Source organism: Botrytis porri (genome assembly GCF_014898465.1).
Source record: "Botrytis porri strain MUCL 3234 chromosome Unknown BPOR_008, whole genome shotgun sequence".
NCBI classification, from domain to species: domain Eukaryota; kingdom Fungi; phylum Ascomycota; class Leotiomycetes; order Helotiales; family Sclerotiniaceae; genus Botrytis; species Botrytis porri.
The window spans coordinates 959,863-984,395 of NW_024066082.1; the positions used below are offsets into that span (position 1 = coordinate 959,863).

At 43.0% G+C, this 24,533-nt stretch overlaps 6 protein-coding genes across 6 annotated transcripts; 4 read left to right on the plus strand and 2 right to left on the minus strand.

Annotated features, from left to right (window-relative positions):
* Nucleotides 1–121: 121 nt before the first annotated feature.
* Nucleotides 122–1,565, plus strand: EAF01_006409 (uncharacterized protein; the record flags this gene model as incomplete). Its single annotated transcript, XM_038914663.1, has 3 exons — nucleotides 122–317; nucleotides 417–1,017; nucleotides 1,160–1,565. The coding sequence occupies 3 exons, from the start codon at nucleotides 122–124 to the stop codon at nucleotides 1,563–1,565; spliced, it is 1,203 nt and encodes a 400-aa protein (XP_038769618.1).
* Nucleotides 1,566–2,924: 1,359 nt separating this feature from the next.
* EAF01_006410 (uncharacterized protein) lies at nucleotides 2,925–6,422 on the minus strand (the record flags this gene model as incomplete). Its single annotated transcript, XM_038914664.1, has 3 exons — nucleotides 2,925–3,053; nucleotides 3,142–6,022; nucleotides 6,229–6,422. The coding sequence occupies 3 exons, from the start codon at nucleotides 6,420–6,422 to the stop codon at nucleotides 2,925–2,927; spliced, it is 3,204 nt and encodes a 1,067-aa protein (XP_038769619.1).
* A 3,940-nt stretch (nucleotides 6,423–10,362) lies between these two features.
* EAF01_006411 (uncharacterized protein) lies at nucleotides 10,363–12,388 on the plus strand (the record flags this gene model as incomplete). Its single annotated transcript, XM_038914665.1, has 3 exons — nucleotides 10,363–10,417; nucleotides 10,473–11,120; nucleotides 11,190–12,388. The coding sequence occupies 3 exons, from the start codon at nucleotides 10,363–10,365 to the stop codon at nucleotides 12,386–12,388; spliced, it is 1,902 nt and encodes a 633-aa protein (XP_038769620.1).
* Nucleotides 12,389–13,794: 1,406 nt separating this feature from the next.
* EAF01_006412 (uncharacterized protein) lies at nucleotides 13,795–15,393 on the plus strand (the record flags this gene model as incomplete). The annotated part of the gene is made up of 1 exon (XM_038914666.1): nucleotides 13,795–15,393. The coding sequence occupies one exon, from the start codon at nucleotides 13,795–13,797 to the stop codon at nucleotides 15,391–15,393; it is 1,599 nt and encodes a 532-aa protein (XP_038769621.1).
* Nucleotides 15,394–16,809: 1,416 nt separating this feature from the next.
* On the minus strand, nucleotides 16,810–17,338 carry EAF01_006413 (uncharacterized protein; the record flags this gene model as incomplete). Its single annotated transcript, XM_038914667.1, has 2 exons — nucleotides 16,810–16,915; nucleotides 17,022–17,338. 2 exons carry the CDS (start codon nucleotides 17,336–17,338, stop codon nucleotides 16,810–16,812), a joined length of 423 nt encoding a protein of 140 aa, XP_038769622.1.
* A 1,572-nt stretch (nucleotides 17,339–18,910) lies between these two features.
* On the plus strand, nucleotides 18,911–20,330 carry EAF01_006414 (uncharacterized protein). The gene is made up of 3 exons (XM_038914668.1): nucleotides 18,911–19,154; nucleotides 19,268–19,614; nucleotides 19,671–20,330. Exons 1-3 carry the CDS (start codon nucleotides 19,088–19,090, stop codon nucleotides 20,313–20,315), a joined length of 1,059 nt encoding a protein of 352 aa, XP_038769623.1. The 5' UTR covers nucleotides 18,911–19,087; the 3' UTR covers nucleotides 20,316–20,330.
* The last annotated feature ends 4,203 nt before the right edge of the window (nucleotides 20,331–24,533 follow it).

A 24,533-nucleotide genomic window follows, 5' to 3' on the forward strand; every position in this document is an offset into this window, starting at 1 on the left:
CCAAGAACCTATTTAATACGACTCACAACTTACCCGCCCTATTTCCACCATTACTACAAGTAACTTCTCACAACTCCATCAACCCTACCCATCTAACCTTTCAACTAATTGAATCCTCAAAATGCCCAAGATTCGCAATTCCGCGTCGCGAGCAAAAGTCTTCCGGAGAAACCCATATTCAAAACTTTCAGGCCGAGCACGTCTTCCTGATCTGGTTGCTTTGCATGAAAATGGAACTTTGTTTTCGGATCCGAGAGTGATGAATGAGAGTGCTACGGAGGAGGAAACTGATGGAACTTTGAACCTTAAGTCGAGGAGTGAGTTTAATGTTATGTGTTCATTTCATTTTTGGTTCTTCATGAGAGCAAAAAGGGGATTCTATACATATGAACGTGAAGAATACTAATAGACAATAGCAACAGCAACACAACCTCATCTTCACCCTCCAGTTACCAACCCAGATTCTCAAACCGAAGAAAATGAACCCCCACATTCAGAAAGCGAACACAATACATCCTCGCATCTCCATCTCCCAGAAAACGACCACCTTACTTACCCACCAACCCCCTCAAATCCCCACTCCAACATCCAGCACCACCACTTCCCCTCCTCAAACCCAATCCCGAACTCAATATCCCCTCACTCCCTCCGCCAACGCCGTCGCGGACTCCCGGATCTCCGCGTCATCACATCGCCTACTCTTCTCGCCAAGCTGAAAGATAGAAATCTCAGCGACACAAACACATTCGAGAAAATTCCTCTTCTTGCGTCAGAACAGAGAGAACTGGAAACCCAAGAACTACAATATCAAAACTCCATCTCTGAATCCCAGACCCAAAGGAATAACCAGAGGGACCAAGAGAGGAGATATCATACTCGCAAACCCCGCAACGACTACACCTTCAATCCTCCCAGACAAGCAAGAAAAATTCGCTTGCGCAGAAATGGACCTCCTCATCCTCATCCTCATTCTCGCATCCGATACTTGCTCAACTCCGAGTCTCCAGATCCATCGCAGTATATGAGCAATCCCAACCCCGACTCTAACTCCACCTCCAACACAGACCTCATCTCAAACTCAGGAATACCCACTGCCCCCACCCCCACACCTCCTCCCCCTTCCCCTCTTCTCTCCCCTCACACCCACCCAATACATCAGCGCCATCCTCTCTCTGCGCGCCTCGACTCGTAATCCTGATGATTTTCCCCTACCATCTGGTATCCAACTATTTTCAAACCTTCTCCTGCAGCAGCAGGAAAATAGAAACAAAACCGATAACAAAAACAAAAAGAATGACGAGAAAGCGATGATGAAGAAAAGAGAAAGAGAAAGAGAAAGAGAAAGAGAAAGAGAAAGAGAAAGAGAAAGAGAAAGAGAAAGAGAAAGAGAAAGAGAAAGAGAAAGAGAAAGAGAAAGAGAAAGAGAAAGAGAAAGAGAAAGAGAAAGAGAAATCAATTTCCTCGCATTGCAGATGGAACAGGTGGAAGATGCGATACGGCTTGAGGGGGCGCCGGGGGAGGCGAGGGAGGTGTATTATGCGCAGTTTGCGAGGGAGGAGGTTTGAAGGGGAAGGGAAATGAGGAGGGAAGATAGGAGTGGATGTGACGTTTTTGCTTTGGAGGAATAGGGAATAGAAGAGGAGAAATGAACTCGAATTCCCCTCGGATCATTGATGATAATCTGCATGATGAAGATCGAATTAGTCAAATATACTTAAATTCAAATATTTAAAGCATTTCAATCATTATAAGCTCCTTAATTACTTTAATCATTCAAATCATCCAAATCATTTCAATTATTCAAGCATTGAAGACTTGAAAATCATCCAAAATGTTTCGAATTTTGTAAATCCTAGAACAATTCAAAGCAGTTGAACAATTGAACCATCTAGAATATTGAACACAGTTGAATTATTCAAACGATATAAAAAATTGAAAGCATTTCAATCATTCAGAGTATTTAGAATTTTAAAAGTTTCAAAATCATTCAAAATATATAGAACATTGAAAGCTTCAAAATCATCCAAAAGCAACTGAATCATTGAAAATGTCCAGGACATTGGACGCTTCCCAATCACCCAAAATATTCGAATCATACAGATCATATGAGATATTGAACGCTTTGTAATCATTCATCACAAACCATGTGGAACATTCAACGCTTTCGAATCATTCAAACATACTCAGGTCCCAAATTATCACCTCGACAGATTCCATCAAAAATTATTCGAAAATTATCTACGTAAACTTGATCATGAAGAGCGATCCGCATGCAATCCTGGCGTGCATTGTACACGTTGTTTTCAAACGCACACCAGTTTCCCTATCTTCTCCTCTCTCTTGTATCTGCTTTCCATCATTCGTTCTTTTACAATCCCATTCTTATGTAATTGAGATGTGATTGAGATGCTACACTGTAACCTTATTCGGGTTGTGTTAAGGTTATGTAAGAATGAGCCACAAGGTATCTCGTGCTGACTTGTCCTTTAAAAACACACTGGGATATGGTTGGAAGTGAACAAGAGCAGGTTCGAAGTTTACACATACACTACTAGGTAATCACAAGTCCTGAAATCACCAATCATCAAACCATGGCAGGAATGTGCATCTCGAAGTATCTATTTCCGATCTATCTTCTAATATGCGGTACATACATGATAACTAATAAAATTTTGTCTTAAACTGAAACTCATAATTTCAGTTGCGTAAAAAAAGAGATTCGTAGTCGAGGTAAAAACGAATAAACGCCAGAGACCATACACTAATGATGACGACCAATTAAAGTGCCAAACCATAAGTGAAAAGTAAAAACAAAAAAACTTGAAATTCTTTTTGACCCGAGTTTCCTTGTCTTGCCCATCCATTTGAAATATTTCGTCTATCCACAAACACCAACCACCATCAATCATCTATGGCGTAAACATTTATTCATCCTCATCACTGAAGACTTCCTCTCCTCTCTTGCGGCGGGCCATGCGGTCCTTCTTCTTCTTACGGAGTTCAGCAGAAGAGAGCTTGGCCTTCTTCTTGGTGGAGACAATCTTGTTACCCATCTAAATATTTGTTAGTGATTATGTAATGATTATATAATGCATATGGGGGGGGGGTTTCTTCAAATTTAGCGAGGTGGTTTCAACTTACAGCATCGAATTTTTCTTCTTCTTCGGCGTCATCTCCCTTAAGGCGAGGTCCAGATCCTTGACCTTGTACCCAATTATGTCCGGATGCAACCATCTTTCCGTCCAATACAGCCCAAACTTCCTCAGTGATGTTCTTGGTGAACTCAGCACTGTGAGTAATGATGATAACACCACCCTCGAAGCTCTTAAGAGCCTTGGACAAGGCACCGAGAGAGTCACGGTCCAAGTAGTTGGTAGGTTCGTCAAGGACGATCAAATGAGGACGTTGCCATGAGCAAGCAGCAAGAACGACCTTGACACGTTGACCTCCAGAAAGACCCAACATACGGGAGTGAGAAACCAACTCAGCATCCAAACCAAAGTTGGCGCAGTGCTGTTCGATCTCCTTTCTAACCAAAGGTCTGAATTGACCACTGGCAAGAGCCTCCTTTTGATCAACCTCGGCAACCATCTTTTGATGGGAAGCCAAGATCTCAGTACGTGGGATCCAAGCGTTGTCTGCAGTCATCATAGGAACCCATCTCTCGTTCTTCATGCCAACGTTCTCTCCGAGAGCGAACGAACATTCATACTCATAAGAGTTCTTGAACTTACGACGGGAGTGGATGCCTATAACACGACGTTGAGTACCTTCAATCTTGTAAATCTTGTCCATAGCCTTCTCATCCTCATCAGTGACGATCTTGTTGGCTCTGTCCATAGTTTCACGATCTTCACCAGTTTGGAAACGCCATTGAATGTATTCAGATGGAGTCTTCTCGAGATGATGATCGATATGGGCGAAAGCGTGTTGTTTGATATAGGCGATACGGATGTTCTCGTGGGTGTAGACCTCACCAACAGTTGGGATAAGTTCACCAGTGAGGACGTTGATAAGAGTAGATTTTCCAGCTCCGTTAGGACCAATGACGGCAATACGGGAACCAAGAGAACACTGGAACGAAATATCGGAAATTTGTGGCTTGGGTGTACCCTCATATTGGAAGGACATCTTGCTGACACGAACAATAGCCTTAGCCTTAGTCTTGACACCCTCGAGGAAACCTGGCTCAGGGAACTTGAATTCCATCTCGGAAGCACCAAGCTCGTAGTAAGACTTGGCTTGTGGGCACTTCTTGACGAACTCCTTCAAGTTACCACGGTATCTCTTGAGCTTGAATCGCTCGTAGTGGATGATGTGTTGACAGACGTTGTCCAAGAAAGCGGAATCGTGGGAAACGATGATGGAGGTACATGGAGAGTTTTGGAGGTAATCTTCGAGCCACTTGACGTTCTTGACGTCCAAATGGTTAGTGGGCTCATCTAAAAGGAGAATATCTGGAGCCTCGAAAACAGCACGGCAAAGAGCCAACTTCATCTTCCATCCACCGGAGAGAGCGGTGATCAAGTTGTTGGTCATCTCTGGGGTGAAACCGAACTCTGACAATTGCTTCTCGACTTCTTCTTGGGAAGTTTCGACACCGACCTCTTTAAGCTTCTTCATAGTCCAGGCAATGGTAGTTTGCTCAGTATCAGCGGAATCGAGATCGTGCTCAACGAACACAGTCTTAACTTCACTCTTCTTTGGGAAACCCTCAACTTGCTCGTTGTTGATGGCACGCATGAGAGTGGACTTCCCGGAACCGTTAGGACCGCAAAGACCATATCGTTGACCACGCTTGAGACGGAGATGAGTTTGGTTGAGAAGAATCTTAGCACCGTATGCCAAGTTGAAGGTACAGTTGCAGAGATCCTCACCCTCCTCATCATCAGCTTCTTCGGCGTCCTCAGCCTCGGCACCTGGAGAGGCACGCTTGCGGAGGTTGTCGACAACTGATTGGGCGTCCTTCTCGCCGGTGATTGCGACAACGAATGGCTTGAGGTTGGAAGTCCAGCTGTGGGAATCGGCATCCTTCTCATCGATAAGTTGACCAGCGATAGCGGCGATATACGTGATGATTGGCTCAAATTTAAGAGCATTCTTGTTGGAGCTGAGGATATCCTTCAGGATGGCCTCGACGGTGGAGACTTGGCCAGCGTTTGATGGCTCTGGGATCTTTCCATCAGCGCCTACAGCACCGACACGCTTGATGGTGTCGAGACCTTGCTTGGTTTTTTCACGGGCCTCAGGATCAGCCAAGTTCTCGTAGTTCTTGATGAGACCTGGCATCAACTTTGGCAAGAAAGCAGCGACAATGTTGGGGTCCTCGACCAACTTGCACATGTTGTCAATGATGACAGCGGACTTTCTCTTGATGGCAGTCTCACGCTCGTTGAGACCACGATCCAAAAGAGGAACCATGATAGCCAAGGTTGGCTCGTGAACGTCGGTGACGAAAGTGGTAGCACCGAGCAAGTGAACAGTCTCTGGGACGTTTTCTGGCTTGGCGATACACTTGATCAATTCTGGAATGAAACGTTCGATATCTTTGTTGACAATAAGTCCGCAGACCTTCTCCATGATGCTGTATGCTCTCTTCTTAACTTCTGGCTTGGTATCCCACATCGATTCGGAAACGACTGGGATAAGATCTGGAACTCTAAGAGCCAGTTGAGTTGGTGCTGACTCGACGAGAGCCTCGATACAGTCAAGACCGGTCATCTTTTCGGGCCATTTTTGTGCTTCGAGGATGGATTTGATGATAGGTGGAAGGATCGCCTTGACAGCATTTGGGTTGACAGCCTTGACGATGGCCAAGGCAGCTGCTTGTGCGGCGTTCTTGACTGGGACCATCTTGTCACCAACGGAGTTGAGGACGGGACCGAGGAGGACGATGAGGTAAGGCTCGACGGCAGCAGAGACTTCAGAATGCTCAGCAATAGCCTGGATGGCATTGAGAGCGCGTTCTCTGACATTTGCATCCTTCTTGTTTGCCAATTGCTTCTTCAAAGCCTCGACAGTTCTGCAAAGGACACATTGTTAGTAAAACTGAGAATGAGGAAAATTTGAAGAAAAAAGACTTCAGGTGCGACCGTAAGATTGCATATGAATATGAAAAGATGAATGAAAGAACGTCTGGAGTGTGAAGTCTCTGACAAATATTCAACTCTCTCCATTCCCTCTCTCCTCTTTGATGAAAATTTGAATGTTGAAGTCGGAAATACATACTTGGTGGGGGCATCATTCTCCTCGATGTTACCATTAATGAAAATGGCGAGGTTGTGAGTGGCAGCGTTAATGTCAGTCTGCTCTTTCGAAACAGACAACTTCGACATTAAGTCATCTAAGACCTTGATCGAGTTCTTGTTTTCAGCCATCTTTCCTGTTGTTGTTGGGTTCGATGGTGTTTCGATAGAAGGCATTGCAAAAGAAGAGAAGAAGAGGGGGGAGGAAAGATGTCGATAAGGATTTGTGGGAATGAAATTTTTGCTTAGCGCGAAACTACCCGTAGTAATCGGTGCGTTGAAGAGTGGAGAAGATATTGTAATCTTGATATATGATTCGGCAAGAAATTCAGATAATGTGGGCAAAAGTGGCGGAGAAGAGAGAGAGAGAGAGAGAGAGAAAGATTTCGATAAAGAAACCCTCTATTTTTCTATTCCTTTCTATATTGAGTTATTGAGAAAAGACTTGTTTTTCCAGTCCTTTTTGTTTGTCTCAACTTGATATGTCGGAGAACACAAAGAAGACAGAGGATGTATTTATCTAAGAGGGAGAAAGACTTTTGGACCCTTATTAATTTTCTGAAGTGGCATTACTGATAAAAAATCATTGCAAGGGTTTTCTCTCGCTTAATTCCTTAGCTTACTTTTTCGGTGTGAGAAGCAGAGAGGCAATTGAGTGGCGTAAGAAAGTGTGTGGCGGTAATTGAATCTTGTTGGTTGATATTATATTGCTGAATAAGCACATGTGAATTTAGATTTTTTATTTTGAAAACATATGTTTAGTTGTATGTCTGTACATGTGTAAATCTATCCATATACACCAATGATATTCTACAAACAATTTCGAGCGCAGCGAGCTTGGGGGTTTGGGGGCTTGCCACCATGAAAGAGAGAATTGTATGTATACATCTCACACACACACAATCAATGGTGAATTGTGTGATTCTTTCTCATGCGATATATCATCAGTGTAAGTGAGTATTACTAGGTAATATCACATCGTTACAATGAATTGTCTGAACCTCTCACGTACAACAAGTATGGTACCAAGCCTCTACAGTGAATTGAATACATCTACGACCTCAGTACCAGCAACCTAACAGGTCCCTTTTCTTCAACGACCTTCATGCATTGGATAGTTCATACAACCAACACATTATTAGATCGATCTACATACCGAATCGGTTTGACCCAATTCAATCCGGCCAGATCCAACTCAACCATCTTGTGACACGTACGGAGTGAACTGAACGAATCATGACTCGATAGGTAGGCACTGTACGGCGAAATTTAGTCGGAGGCTCATTATTGTTTTTTTCTTCTTGCGTGAAAACTCTTCTAGTTACATGTCAAGTAGGCTGTCCAACGTATCCAATATGAAAGAATGCTAGGTATGGTATTAGAATTTTCGATACGGAAACTTCTTAGTAAGGTCTAATGAAAATTCTAGATAACAGTAGAAGGGGCTCGAGAGGGGGTCAAAATTGAGGCGAGATGATTGCTGCAGGGAGTTAATATGTATGGTAATGAGCCATCCACCCTTTTCGGTAGGATGATAGAATGAAGATATTTTCAATGCTAAAGTCGGCACATTTTCACGACTGTTCAATATTCTCGTTCCTACTGTATATATACAATGGACATCAGAGTTTCATTGATACCTAGTTCGCTCTCAAAGCTGTGTAGACAAAAAGACATGCTCACTACTAGGTAGTCATCTCTGTGTATCCCAAACCCTCAGCCCCAGGACAAAGTTATCAGGGTCTAACCACAGCTACCTCAACCAAGAATAAATATCAGCGGAAACATCAGCCTTCAGTCAGCCAGCAAGCCCGCCAGCATAGACAAATCATCTACATTGGTTTGTATAACGTATCTGATCCTTCGCCGCCACTGTCACTCAAACAGAAAAGGGTGTCCTTCCTCATTTCTCTCCCTTACGTGCAGAGAACCCCCTGCATATATGTATTTATTTGTATTTATCGTAAGCCGATCAACAGAATCCCCGTGTTTCCCCCAGACTTTCTTCATCGTCAATCCTTCTAGCTTTTTTCCTAGGATTTCAATATGCAGCACCTCGTCTTTCTTTCTTTCTTGGCCTTCGAATTTCCGATACTTGCATATTGTTGCTCTCCTTTAAAGTCTTATTGTGAAGAAGCGAGCCGATTTGGATGAGAAGAATGAATTTTAGTACCTTCCTCTTATACTTGGGTCTACACCCTTCACTGATATAGTTCTATGTACCGAAGAATGTGTTGTATATTCATCTGCTTTATCTGTCGGTTCATCTCTCCTTTGCCGTCTCCAGTTGTAGTCATCTGAGTAGCTATTTACAATGTTTCTATTCCGAGCGGTCTTGAATGAAATCAAATCTTCATATGCTTCTTTAAGGTTCAACCTACCGAGACATCGTTTCATTGCCTATTCTGTTGTTTTATCGGTAGTCCATGATATTGGCATGTAATCACCCAAATGACAAGCACGCGGTCCCGAGTATTTACTTTGTATAACCTTGCTGGGCCCTGAAGCTTGTTCGATTTGAATTTCTCTGAACTCCGAGATTACCCCACATCCATCTTGAAGTACTGAGAGTACAGAAACAAAATCACGTGTCATCGCTAAATTATTGATGCCTCAGACACAACATCGAATTTTCTTATGTGCTTTGTGCAGTACTGAATACCTCGATGAAAGACATGGATAGATCTCTGTACCCAGGTAGGTAGATTTCTGCAGTTGTCGGGTATTTCTAAACCAAGAGAAAATGTCAACTCGAATGTAACGCTGCTCGTGCTGTTGACGGTGAACTGCCACATTATCTATTACGCATCATGTATTACCCATCCTTTTATGGCAACGTCAGACGTTATCACAATATCAATGTTCTCCTCCTTTCGGTCCCGAGACCATTCAGCAATATTCAAAGTTTCCACCCCAATGATATTATATTTTTCGAAACATTGAGATAATTCGGAGCTTTACGTCTCCCGGTCCCACCTCTTACGAATAGTTCGCTAATGTCTTCTCTCCTTTAACTTTATTTTAACGTGCCAAGATATCTAAGATTGTTGGAGCTTTCTTTGAGCCCATATTTCGAATCTTTCAACACGTCTAATGCTTTAACCATAGGATACACGCTTCCGTCATCTAAATGCAAGCTTCAAATTGTGTAGGCAGCGAGCGGCATATCACTATATCTGGTAAGTGATTTATGCTTGCTAATCCGTATTCAATCTACAAGACACGGTCGTGGTACACCGGTGAGTTTCTTACATGCTTGTATCATACATATGATATCGATATCAGAAACAAAACCTAGATACGAGTTCTAGATCTTGAACGGTTTGTTGCAGTATGAACCTGCAGTGTCACCTTCTATATAGGACATTGACATGAGCTTGAGGATTCTATAAAGTGGGTCATATACACGGGAATCTACCAGGAGTTGACTTCGGTCCCGAGGTCGTTCACTGATAATTTTTAACTCCAACTGCTGATCTTTCTTGATTGCGTCCATTAAATTGGCACCCTTGAGGGACCTGGAGCCGCGAATCCTAGCTTTGCTACTTTTGACTAGCTGCCGATGGGTTTTCATCCGCTTCTCCGCCAACAGAGATGTTAATATTTTCTTGAAGGGTCTTATCACAAACATCTCACTGGCTCTGTGCCTTACAGACTGCGTGTATCTTCGGATGTTCGATAGATTCATAACCCGATCCTTCATTCGATTGTATCTGTTACATGGGATGAAGTAGAAGTGTTCATACCAATATATGGCTTAGTCGTCCATCCTGACCACAATTCTTTCATCAGATGATCAAATCATTGATCAAATAAACCATTTATCCCCAATCTGTGACTGCCTATTGAGGAGACCACACCCGCAGTGGATACTCTGCCCGTTCCATGGACTCTTCATTTCATCAATGAACCAGGTCTGAAGTATTAATATCTGCGCCTGACATTTTGCTTGGATAATTTGAAGAAAGCCAAGACACCTACAATGCACAGTGGATTAGTATTCGTGCTTTGAGATAGGTATATAAAGTCGATCTTATCTCCTCGGAGAACTTCCTTTCCTCATCCCCTTCTTTAACTATCAACTTTTCATAGCTTTTGTCAAGTACAAGTAAGGAAGATGCCTTTCTCTACAGCTTCTGCCCTTGGTATGGTCATTGGCCAGGCCATTGCTGGTGTTTTTTCCATATGATGATGCTCAAGAGAAGAGGTGCGCTTGTCCTTATGCAGGACGAAGTGTCTCTGATACTCCAAGAGAGCATTTCTCTCGTGCTGACAGTGGTGCAGCTCCGGGCAAAAAGGGTGTTATGTTCATGAACAGAATCGCTCCTTCCGTATCTATCCTATATATCGCCAATGCAGATGGAAGCAACGAACGTACACTACTCGGGAGTAGCTCTTCTTACGATTATCACGGAAATTTCAGTCCCGATGGAAAATACGTTATCTTCACCACTGAACGTAACGGAGATGGACAGTCGGATATCTACAGAGTCAAGATTGATGGTACCGGATTGGAATCTTTGGTTGAAACACCATCTTTCAAAGATGCAGGTGTACTTTCGTCTAATGGAACAACGCTTGCTTTTGTATCCACCCAAGGAAACTTCACGGCAAATTTCTGGGTTAAGGATCTCACTACAGGAGTTGCCTTTAACCTCACCAACACACCCACCACAGCTGGTGATAATGCCCTCCCAGATGGTCATTTCCGTCCTTCTTTCTCACCTGATGGAGAATGGATTGCTTTCTCCTCCGATCGTAATACCGCCTGGACCGGACATAGCAACGGTACCAGTTGGGAACACACCCAGGAACTTTCCATTTACAAGATCCGACCAAACGGATCCGACTTCTCCCAAGTTGTCACCAAAGCTGGTTACTCTCTTGGATCGCCAAAATGGAGCCTAGACAGATCCTAAATTATCTTCTATGAGATGACCAGAGAGAACACCTACAACGCCCACGTGACTTCTGTCGACAGTGCAGAGACTCAAATCGCATCCGTAGATGTTGCTACCGGACTCGATTATGTTTATCATACTTCTGGAGTTGGATGCAAAGTCAATGGCCAGTTCGTGACCGCCGATGTTGTTGGCTTCAATACCAAGGGTTCAACTGACGATAACATTGGCACCAACTACAACGGTACCGGCGCCGCGAACTGCACTACCATCCTAGGCGATATGCGCAACCCTGCCTGGTCCCCAGACGGAACCCTGGCCATCTATGAAAAGCCCGAGTTTGACCCCGTCCTTCCAATGGAGAAACCCTTGTACAGTTGGGACGGCGATTACGAATACCGCTTCACCGACGTCTTCCCCATGCTTTCCAAACAAAACAAGTTAGTCATCACTCAAAAACAACTCGGTAACTCATCTATTGTCACCATGAACCCAGACGGTACCGATCTCGATTTGGTCTTCGACGTCTTCTCCATAAACTCAACCTCAGCCTCTGGCACTGCCTCTGGTCTTGCAGGTGCATTCCAACCTTCTTGGACTTCCGATGGTGAATGGATTACCTTTGGACTTGGTGGCTGGTTTTTCGAAAGATCAAGTCAGCCCGGTTGGATTTATCGCGTAACAGCTAACGGTTCTTACTACGAACAATTGACTTTCGGAGAAGCCGGTGTTTCCAATGCAGGATTCCCTTCTTACTCACCCGATGGTACCAAGATCGTTTACAGAGAGTGTGGCCCTGCTCCTATGTACTGCATCGGTCTCCGCATTCTGGATCTGGCTGATGGCACTGTCACAAACCTCACCGATACCTGGGACAACACTCCTGGTTGGTCTCCATATGGAGAACGCATCGTCTTCACCCGCCGCAACCATATCAACTGGGATGATCTTACAGCTACCGATTCCTTTGACGTTTACACTATCTTCCCTAACGGAACTAGCCTTACACAACTCACAACCGGTGGAGCCAATGATGCCCATGCCGTTTGGTCCGCTGATGGAAGAATTTTGTACAGCAGTGGAATGTATGGTTTCAGAGAGGAGAGTCCGCTTTACGATAATGCATTCCAGCCTCGCGGACAAATCATCTCGATGAACTTTGATGGATCAAACAAAACTCTGTTGACTGATAGTATGTGGGAGAATATTATGCCTCTTTACGTCCTCAATGATGAGTTTTAGATAGAGGAAAATAATGAGGGATGAGATGGTTATGAAATTGTAACGAGAGGGGGGGGAAATGGCAACTGGGGACAAAAAGGGGAGGAGAGGAAGAAAATTATGATTCTTATTTAGTTTTTTTTAAGCGAATATCCAAATTCAATTTCTTCATGCTATGTTGAATGTTCTATTTATTCTATTGAATGAACGGCTAACGTCTTTTTTGATCATACCTGTGCAAATGAATCTTTTCATTTTCAATTTCATTTTCATCTTCTGAATCTCCAACCGTCCCAAGAACATCACACACATCTTCCCTTTCACAGATAAATCTGTCTACGTACCCATAACCATCATCATCAAACTCCCCCCTCCCAACTCACAATCTCCCTCCCCATCACCAAATCACCACCCACCCACCCCCTTCCCCGTGATTCTCCCGCCAAGAATCGGAATCAGAACCACTACCTTAGTCAACCAAACCAAGCCCCATCCAAATCCCCATCCAAACCCCCATCTAAATCCACCACAAATCAAGCACTCCATACCCAGCACACGATCTCGATTCTCCAGTCCACCAAATCGACCAAATCCACTCATGCATACATCTGAGCCTCTACCAAAAAAGATTTCAGGAAAAATGGGGCGCACACGCGCTGGTCTGCAGTCTTGTTTGCTTCGAGATCTATTCGTTTAATTTTCGGGATCGAGGGGTTGGGGGATGGATAGATAGAGGATGGGGATAGGGATGGGGATGGGGATGGGATTGTATGAGTTGAGTTTTTGAGGGAGAGAGAGAGGGAGGGAGAGAGATTCCTTGTATATATTCAAACTTATGATTTATCTTAAGAAATGATGAATAGAGGGAAGGGTTTGTATAGCGGTCTGCTGAGATGGAATGGGATACTATATTGTAAATTTGGATTTGAATTTAAATTTAAATTCGAATTCCTGACGGTCCCGAAGGAGTTCTACGTTATGACATTGATGCTAAGATGCGGAATGATACTTTTGAGGACGGTCTCAGGCGAATCTATATCATGATTTTGAGATATTGAGCTGTTGTATGTAGTGGGGAGACTTGTTGTTTTTAAGCTTTGAATATTATTTTCCATTCGTTTATATAGGAGCTTAGGTAATGAATAATGGTTGATTGGTTTATGAATAGATAATGGATAGATGATAATTGGGGATGGTGTGTTGATACTGTTTTATGTGATATAAGATGGGATGGGATGAGATGATATAATATAATCGTTCGCTTAAGAGGGGGTAGATAAGTCAACTACCCCACTTTCCGACCACCCCCTCTTTTCGACCACCTCAAAAACCACACCGCTTTGAGTAATTATAAAATTTATACTTTGAATAACTCAACAATGCTTTAATCAATTGATTTGAAATTTTGATATTATTATAATTGTGATATGAAGAATAGATATACTGAAGAAGATATCGCAGAGGCTCTTAGAGCGATTACAAATGGAGCAAGCATACGAAGAGCTAGCTTGGATTATGGTGTTCCACGTACCACACTTCACGATCGAATATGTGGTGGAGTTTCGCATCAAAAAGGCGCCCAAATACTTCAAAAGTTATCTCCAATTCAGGAGAATCGACTAGCAGAATGGATATTAGTACAGGAAGCTCTTGGTACTAGCCCTACACATCGTCAAATCAGAGAGATGGCAGAGCACCTCCTTATTGTACGAGGGGAGGATCCCTCACTTGGAAAGAAATGGATACATAGCTTTTTTCGAAGGCATCCTAATATTGGAACTAAGAAGCAACATCAAATCGATTCTGCACGAGTTTCAGGTGCTACATCTGATATTATTAAGAAGTGGTTCCGGAACCTCGCAATCCCTGAAATCAAGGCTATTAAGCCGGCCAACAGATGGAATATGGATGAAGCAGGTATAATGGAGGGTCAGGGTCTTAATGGACTAGTAGTAGGAAGCACTGATCGAAGATTTATTCAAAAAAAGCAACCTGGATCTCGAATTTGGACCTCTTTTATAGAATGCATTTCAGCCAATGGAAAAAGCATTACTCCCCTTGTAATATATAAGGGAAAATCAGTTCAACAACAATGGTTTCCAACAGATTTGACTCTATTCAAGGGTTGGAACTTTACCGCTACAGAAAATGGATGGACTACAGATGCTACAGCTTTAGAATGGCTGAAAAAGATCTATATCCCTCAAACTACCCCTATTCAGCCGGAAAATTCAAGACTCCTCATTTTGGACGGACACGGAAGCCATGAAACTACAGCATTTATGTTAGAATGCTTTAATAACAACATATATCTCTTACTTCTCCCACCACATACGTCACACGTACTACAACCACTCGATTTATCTGTGTTCTCACCCCTAAAAAGTGCATATCGAATCGAACTTAATAAATTAAGTCTATTATCCGATTCCTCACCAATTGGAAAGCGCAATTTCCTTTCTTGCTATCAGAAGGCTAGAATAGAAGGTTTAACTATTCAAAATATCAAGTCTGGGTGGCAAGCTAGTGGTCTTTGGCCCAAAAATATGGCTAAACCTCTTATGAGTCGACTTTTGCTTGAAAATAGCAATAGAGAGGTTTTATCACTTAATCCTGAATCTGATGATGATCCTATTCTTCAATGGAATATATATTCATCGTTTATTCAATGGAAAACCCCTCAAAAAGGAGCCGATATCAGAAAATATAGAGATATAATGATTCAAGAGAAGGAGATCGATTTGCCAACACGAAGATTACTATTTCGCAAGATTATAAAAGGATTCGATGCTAAGGATTATGAACTCTTAGAGGCAGAGAATAAGATTAGAAAGCTAGAATATCAATTAGATGAAGCATTACCTAGAAAAAGGCGAAAGGTTGTGGTATCTCCAAATTCGAAGTTCGCAGGGATTAGAGCTATAAGGCGTACACAAATTGAAGCTGGAGATCGTGAAGATGAGGTAGATGATAGCTCTAGTGCTATAGAAAGTGATTCTACAGGCGATTTCATTGAAGTTCAATAGTTATTGAGTTATTAAAGTTTTAAGTGTAGATAATATGAATTTTTAGGTGGTCGGAAACAGGGGGTGGTCGGAAAGTGGGGTAGTTGACTTAATACAAGAGAAGAGGAGGCCTAATTCAAACTCTAGCTCCAGCTCTAGATTTCAGATTTCAGATTTCAGATTTCAAGCTTCAAATTGAACTTTTCATATCATTAAATCAAAACTTGAATATAGAGGAGAGGAATCATGAAGATGATTGGTTTTGAAGACCTCTACTGTTTCGTTGTAATATATAGAGATACAAATTCATGAGCATTTCCTTCAAGATTCGTAAAGGCATAGAGATTACATTGATATCAATGTGCAATATATCTGGCACTTTCTACAACTATACGTTCAGCAACTATATTTTCTCACTTCTCATACTATAGCATAGCATAGTATCTATCAGTTTCCCTGTCGATAGCGTGGTGCAAACCTAGTGAGTCTCTGCGGTACATGGTGAGTAATAAGTAATGTAAGAGAAAGTAGAGTTTCTCATGGTCTTTCACTTGTGATTCATTACTTTGGATTATGAATAGATAATGGCTGGCGTACTCAAGCGTAGCAGCTTCAGGTATCCGTTATCGATTTACCTACCGAGTGATACCAACGGAGCTTATGAGCTTCTTTTCGCGTCGAGGAGATTTCGAAAAGGCTATTTACCTTTCATCCTAATGCTGACTTGAGATCGAATTTTAACGCTATAGCTACCGTATCATACCACATCATATATTCTTTCTAGATACTGTCTATATGAAATGCTACAGAAACCGTACCTGATCTGGTGTCACATAGAGCTGAGGGCTTAGGTGATATGAATGGTAACGATCGTGATCATGATTATGAAGGTGTATTATGCGGTCATTTTCATGGTGTTGAATATTTAGCCAGTATGAAAAGCTAAAACAGTACAATCATAGTACCAATCCAAAGTAGCAAGGAGGAAGAAAAATCAAGGGAGATAGATTTGACAATCACACGTTCTGCGCGCATTACTATAGTGCTCGCTCAGCCCAAGAATTTTCGATTTGGGGTTGCAATATGAGGGGGATAGAAGATGCAAGATTGCATGATCTCGATATATTATGAAAAAGACTCACCGGTAGAAGACTCAAAAGTTTTCTATAAGCTTTCACTTCCTAAATCTGTTGACGGGGGGCTATAATTCGAAAACTCAAAGTCTCCCCTGAAATTTTGTGGAATCCCCCTAACATTCTAGTCCAAACCACTCATTGGGTTAGGATATTGGGAAAACTTCAAGTCGATTGATTGAGCTTGTTTCTCCTTTTCTCTCCTCGCGTTCCCAGACAATCAAGTGTCTTGGCTCTATGTATTATAGTAACTTCCCAACGAAGATAGACCGCACTTATTCTTCCCTTCTTCTCTTTCTCTGCCCTATAACTCCCCAATTACCCTTTCCAAATCCTCCATATCCTCCAAATACGCATCATTTTCTCTTTTCATAACCTGCTGATCCTCACTAATATCATCCGTCCACCTCCTACCCATAATCAAAAGTCCGCAAACAACATCTCAACATCTCAACCCTCAAAATCCTTTCCCTCCCCTAACAAAAAACCTAATACAAACGAAACCACTCCACTAACCTCACATAAATCGTTCTCATCCCCACCCTCCTCGCTCCCCTCAAATCCCCCGTATGCGCCGCCACCACCACACATTCCCCGGGCTGCAACCCCAACACCGCCATCACCCACTCATAACTCTCTCTCCCCAGTTCATAAACCCCCACCAACTGACTCGAAAACAACATTTCAAAGACTCTTTTCGACCCTGCCGCTTTCACTAAATCAAGTTGTAACCGCGTAGACCCGTTTGCATGGATAAAAAGTTCATATTCTCCCCCCTCGGAAAGTGATACCAGAGCGGAAGTACACCAGCCCAGGGAGTTTGATGATGCCATGCCTGGATGAAGGATTTTTTGACATGGGGAGTAAAGGAGGGAGACCGGGGGATAGAGGGGCGTGAGGAAAGGAGTTTCTAGGTTGGAGAGATGAGTAAGATTGATGTGTTCGATGGGGAGGTGATGGGGGATGCGGAGGTTGTTGGAGTCGAAATAAGATTGACGCCATTGGAGGAGGAAATTGGAGGGGATTTTGAGGTGAGGGAGAGGGATAGGAGGGGTGGAAGATGAGGGAGGAGTGAGGAGCGCCAGTTTAGACAGGTGCCCATGAAATGGAAGAGGATGGCCGGATTTTGGGGGTTGGGGTGAGAGTTGTCATTTTTTGGTTTTTCGTGTGTTTGGGAATTCTTTCCCTTGATGACGGTTAGGATGGAATTTGAATGGAATTGAATAGTTGATAGAGATGGAAGATTGTGTATTATCATTTGATGTAAGTTACCGAAATCATTATTCATAACTTATATAATTTACGGTATTATGAAACAACTCCCTATATATATATGTATTGTATCCCTTTGCAAATCCCGCTATGTCACGAATATCTATCTAGTACAATTAGTGTCAATAGCATCAAAAGGCGTCGAATGCGCCCTTCGCTTGAGCGAGCAACAGATTTCATGACAATTCCGTAGAGATTTATCTGTACCTACCTACATACCTACCTATCTACATAGATATTCACATCTCCCTCCCTATTTTCCAAATATCCAAAATACATAATAAAATCCACCTAACTATCCTCATCTCCCACCAAAACAGAAGCAAAAAATTCAAATCCCATCTCAAATAAAACCTCACACTTCCCCATCACAATCCACAACACCCATCGCATGCGATTGGATCAGCGGAATCCAACAGTGAGCATTAGCTATGTGAGATTACTATGCAAGAATGCGAGGGGCTCAAACTAAATGTTAGATACATGAACAAACCATGAATATGAATCAACCCTGATACACTGCGCCAATTCCAACACATTGGCTCTGAAAGTTTGTTCGGTAGTTATGCGGTTTTGATTCGGTTGGGAAAGTGAGTTGGTTTCTATCGATTTACGATTTTGCATATACCAATTGTTATAACAATGCGATATCCAAGATATGCCACCGAGAATTTCTCTGTCCCAAGAAAACCTTACATTTAGTTCTGCTTCAGAGATACAACTTATTATAAGGCCTTCATTTCTTCATCTCCATCCCCATCCCGTTCACACCATCTTCAAACCTTCGAGTCTTTCAATCCTCAAACTCACCACCTTCACTTCCACCTTCCGTCCCCACCAAACAACTCCCCACCATCTCATCCCATCCTACCCACCCCCCTCTCCGTCCAAACCGACCTCACTCCCCTCCTCTCCCCACACGCAACCATTCTCCTCCCCACTCATCTCTCCTTCCCCCCTCTCCTCGCCAGATGGCGAGAATACTCTAGTCCCCACATCATCCTCATCATCCAAGTAATCCACGAGACCGACGTTCAGAAAATCGTACGTCACGAGTATTCCTCCTCATTTCAATCCCATCCACCATAACTCTCTATATACATAACATACGTCGTATATACTTCCCATCCACCTAATCAATCTACCAACACAAACCACAGGTCCACTACGCCAACCAGCATTCCATCCCCTACATTGCGCGAGCCGGCGGTCACGGTGCAACCCATGCTCTCGGGCAAGCAAAAAATGCGACCCAGATTGATTTTCGCTCGACGAACCACATCACACTGGCAGAAGACAGACAGACAGGTATGATTGGCGGGGGTGCAAATGCGAAAGAAGTCATAGATGCTCTTACGCGTTTAAGAAAACGAACAGGTGAATTCACATTTCCGAGCCAAGCCTTTCCAAACCACCAAGAAAATACACTCTAACATCCCAATCGGTAACCGGAATATGCGAGCTCGTCGGATTCTCCGCGCCCACTCTAGGAGGCGGTCATGGTTGGCTTCAAGGCCAATACGGACTCATGGCCGACCAGGTAATCTCTGCTCGTCTCTTGCTTCCTCCTGGCGAACTGGTTACTGTATCTCAAAAGTCTCATCCGGATTTGTTTTGGGCCATTAGAGGCGCGGGACATAATTTCGGGCTGGTGGTGGAGTGGGAATATCGTGTTTCTGATGATCATGCTCCGCTGTGGTCTTATGAAATCTTTGTTTATTCGGGGGATAAACTTGAAGCTCTCTATGAGGAGACGAATAGATTGTTGCGAGATCAGCCAGCGGAGCTGGTTCATTGGGGATACATTATTAAAGTTGCAGAGATTGATCCAGATCATGTTCGTCATTGCCCCGAGCAATTTACTTGGGAATTTGAAAGCTCACAATCTGGTAGCCAGTACTGTGGTTCGGAATCATCAACAACGGTTCTCCCGATATAGCCAACACATATGCCAAACCATTCCATGAAATCGGACCACTAAGTGTACAGACGGGTCAGGGATCCCTACATGATCTTGCCGTCGTCACCTTTCAAGACGCAGATGGTCCAGGATGCGCTTACGGAATGACATCTCTCCGCTACCCCATCGGATTGAAATCATACAATGTGATGGGCGTCAGAAAGGTATACAACGAGACCGACTCAACATTACGCAAAGTTCCAGAGATAGCTGGTTCATTTTTCTTGCTCGAAGGCTACTCGACTCAACCGGTTAAAGCCATCGATGCAGCAAGTACGACATTTCCGCACCAAGATGATAATATCGTGGTTACATCGTACGTCATGTATGCGCCTGACTCGAACATCGACCCGGTAGCAAAGGAATTTGGTGAAAAGCTTCGGAAATACTTGCTAGATGGAAGTGAGGATCCAGAACATCTCCACGCCTACGTCAACTATGCCGATGGCGATGAGTCTCTACAGGCGATCTATGGGTGGGAGACATGGAGATGGGAGAAATTGAAGAAACTCAAAGCTCAGTGGGAACCTAAGAATACCATGCGGTATCATGTTCCTATTGAACAGAACATCAACTAGTTCTTACAAGTACCTTAGAACCATATTGTAAAGTCGTCCAAAGATAGTCGAAGAATCAGTATTGGCGAGAAGCTTGCTGATGATGACTGTGCCGCTTACCATTGGGACAGTGCATTGTGTAAAAGAAGATATACTTACCCAAACTGCCAACCTAAAACCTCCTGTTGAAGTTTAATTCCATGATTCTATCTAGTACATCCCGAGTTACTTAACCAATACGAAGATATTACAACTAAACGATATCGTGATTACACTATAACCACTACAAATTTGACACGAGCGAAGAAAAAAGAGCCGATCGCACCAACTTCATCCAACAGCCAGGCCAAGCCAACCAAGCTAGAAAAGTAGAACGCGATGTAAAGTCATCCACGTCAAACTATCAACGTCAAAGTCAAGAACAATGACATACCGACCCATCACATCACAGTTCCATCCAAGATCCAAGATCCAAGATCCACGAATCAAACTGTCTTCAAACTTTCCTCAAATTTCCCAATGTATATGACACTGTCTCTGATGATGAAATATTATACCACATCAAAAACTCGATTCGAAGTCAAATCCACGACGTCAAAATATCTAAACATCAAATATCCATATCAACTCACCCATCCAAAAATGACATATTCAACCCAACCCCAAAATGTCAAACTTTCTCTTCTCTTCTCTTCTCCTCCCCTACCATCTCCTCTCACAAACCTTTATCAAATTTTCCCAATATATATTATATACAAGTAACACTCACTCACTCACTTACTATCTCTAATGACGAAACATACAAACTCAAAACTTCTCTCCCCCGAAAAACATCATTCCCTGTCCGTCCCCATCCCTGATGGAAATTGAAAAGATTGATATTGAATTGAATTTAAAGTTTCAACGTTTTTTTGCTCCAGTTATTATTATTATTATTATTATTATTACTATTACTATTACTATTACTATAATCTCTCTACCGAATCTCGATTCGAATGATGGAAAAAGTCGGTACTGTCCAATTTACAAAATGATGTATGATTGAATGTCTGTGAGTTCAACGGTGTGAAGATAATCTCCGAGATATTGCGTATGGGGAAGTGAATCACAAAGGGAGGAAGAGACCAAGGGAGGAAGAAAATGTTCAAATTGCTGGATAGGGATATAGGGATATAGGGATGGGGTGATGGATATAGGGATGCATGTATTTATTGTATGTGGATTGGAGATTGGAGATTGGACATTGGAAATTGGACATTGGGGAGAGGGGTGGACTTTTTTGGATGGGTTTGTCTTTGATTTTGTGATGATTGGGATTGGGGTTTGTCTTTGGGTGGATTGATGATTTGGAATTTGATCTTGTGAAGATGTGATGTTGAATGGGATGATGTGATTTTTCTCGTATCAAGTATAAGCACCCGCACAAATACAATGGATTCTTCTGTGTTTACCAAGTACCCGAGTAAAAAATGAAGATATCCCCACCTCACCTACCAATCTACCTACCAACCTATTGACCTATCCAATTACCGATTCCAAAACTCCCCCTCCCTCCAAAAAGCCCAAGTTACTCCGTACACACTCTCTCGCGCTCTATCATACTTTGTAGATAGATAGCAAGTAAAAGTGTGAGCAAACCAACCACACTTATATACACCGAGTATCTATGCACATCTCTTCCCTCCCTACACCAAACACAACTTTCACCAACTTTCCCCCAAACCTCGCCAAGCCCCTCCCCTACACAATAATCCCATCGGAGATAAACGACCAAACAGGAAAAGAGCAACCAGATACATTACAAGCTCACAAGGCAACATTACCCTGCACCTAAAGTGGAGGCAAGAATTCGCGTGGGCCGGAATCGAGTATTAAGCTCCGGGAGAGGGAAGGGGGCACTTTATGATCTGGTCGGTACAGAGTACCTAGGTACTTTGTTACTAAGATGTAGGTAGATATTTTATGCGTTCTATGTAACTAATACTCCATATTGAGTTTTGATTCTCGAGCTGCTGAGCTTTGGGATTTGGGGAGGGGGAGGGGGGTTTGAGTTTGAGTTTGGGATTTTGAATGGGGGAGGTGGGTTTTTATTGATTTTTGGGTGTTTGTTTTTCATTTATTTCACCGATTGGGATTGGGGAGTGGGGGATTATATCGGAATCGGTACGGTGCGCACGGCGGTGATGTTATGGTTATATTGGAATTTATGGGAACAAGGACTCGGGTATAGAGTTTGATACTTGGAGCCCTTGGAGCATACGCCGTCATGGTATCATGTTGGTCAATATTGGTGATGGGACTGGAAAGTGTAATAGATTGAGGAGGAGCTGTGTACCCGTACTTCACTTCATCCTTCATAGGTAGATACAGAGTAAGGACGGGAAATCGAGAAACTCTGAGCGTGTGGTGCTCGAGTAGATACGGAGTCTATAGAGGTAGTTTATAGTTATACCGGTAGTGTATCTTATGATTTTGATGTTTGGTGTTTGTTTACTCGATGTGAGAGGATAGATAGATCATTGTTCAAATATTTTTAATAGGGTATATATATTGCAGATGTACATATAGATATAGATGTAGTCTGTAGTCTGTAGTCTCGTCACAAAAGTTAATAACTCGATGAACCTTCCTTCCTTCTAATTCTTTGTACTGCTTGCTGTGTAGTAGGTGGATTAGTACATGGTGCATAATACATACATTCGTCGTTCAGGGTCAACTAATCTTACACCCTATAGGCACATACACAAACCAACCAACCAAACCACAAACCACAGCACGCGCGAGGTTGAACGAATTCGAAGCCCGCCGAAAGAAAACGAAAAAGCGAAAAAGGATTTCCTCAGACCACAGCGGTGGGATCTTGGAAATCCCTTCTCGCTCTTCTCGGCTTTCTCAGGAGTCAGGTTCGTCAGGTCAGCATGTTTAGCCCGAAGCCCGTGTGGCGGGTTCAAACTTCGAGGATGCATTGCATTGCATTTCAATTTTCGAGCGTGCGGTTGTGGGATCGTCAACGCCTTCGATTCATCGATTCATCCGTGCTGTTGGATAATGGGAGGTCAGCTGGGTCACAAAATTAGTACGGGAGATGATCGTGGAGAGAGCTAGTGTGTACTGCGTACGGTAATTGGGTTGGGAGCGTGATAGCTTCTGGAAGATCACGCATCTGCTAATGTGAAGGTTTACTGTGCCACGGATGTATCATGGTGTGTTTTGATTCGAATATTGTGTGTGCAAGGGAAGCAATTTTGATAATGAGGTGGTGGTGATACACAATGCAGCCATACTTTGTACACTGCCACGAGGATTAGATTGCCCTTGTCCCTGTGCTTCTACTGTGGTATATTTCGGCATGGCATGCGACTCTTTGGCTGATGCATTGTTACCTTTTTACGTGTCAGACTACAATTCGGATTGGAGATGTGATGTAACTACCGTACCTACAGGAATGCACTCCGCAAGCATATGCATTTGATATATTGATGTATGTAGATGAGTTGTTCGCTTAGAGAAAAAAGACGAAGAAATTTGGGATTGTTGGGTGAGGCTTTACTGGGTAGAGGACTATGGTATCGTGATTCGTGATAAATCTTGGTCTCTTCTCGAACATTGATCAAGGCTAATCGCTACCTAGTAACTGGAATACGTTTATTACTATCTGGCAACTCCCCTTCATTCACCCAATAAAACTAAGAGGAAGCAGAGGAGCAAGGGAGCGAGGCTTGGGTTTCTTATATCTACATGTACCTATAGCATGATTGGCTTAATTTAGACAGGAATCATCAAGAAAAGTAAAGTAACCTGTCACCCTGCGCCCCAGATGCCCAGATTTGGAGGCTTTTCGGGATTCAGGGTGACGACTTGAAAAGTATCGTCGGGGCGGTTGAAGGCTTATTCTAAAGGCAAGCCAAATGGGCGCGTTCTTAAATGAGCCTGGGGAAAAAATGTACGAATCCAAACTTGACTTATCATCCATGAATGTTAAAATGACAAGGAAGATACCAACCATGAATCGATATTAATATATTTTCTCGTACCTTGATCCTTCGGGACTCCCCTTTCTCGTCATCCCAGAAACTGTTACTGACTCTCTATTCATAGCTTATAGCTTGTGTGTGCTATGTGGGTTGTAGCCTATACGTGGTGGTATTGAACATGATGTTCTGTAAATCACAGCCAGAAAATCATAAGAACCGTCCATCTTTCTTTCGTCTCCTCCCAATACCCATAATGACTGAAGAG

Coding starts and splice junctions, on each gene's coding strand:
- EAF01_006414 (XM_038914668.1), top strand. CDS start 19,088: ATGATTGGCGGGGGTGCAAATGCGAAAGAAGTCATAGATGCTCTTACG. Junction 19,155..19,267: donor GCGTTTAAGAAAACGAACAG/GTGAATTCACAT, acceptor CGCCCACTCTAG/GAGGCGGTCATGGTTGGCTT. Junction 19,615..19,670: donor CAGAGATTGATCCAGATCAT/GTTCGTCATTGC, acceptor ACAATCTGGTAG/CCAGTACTGTGGTTCGGAAT.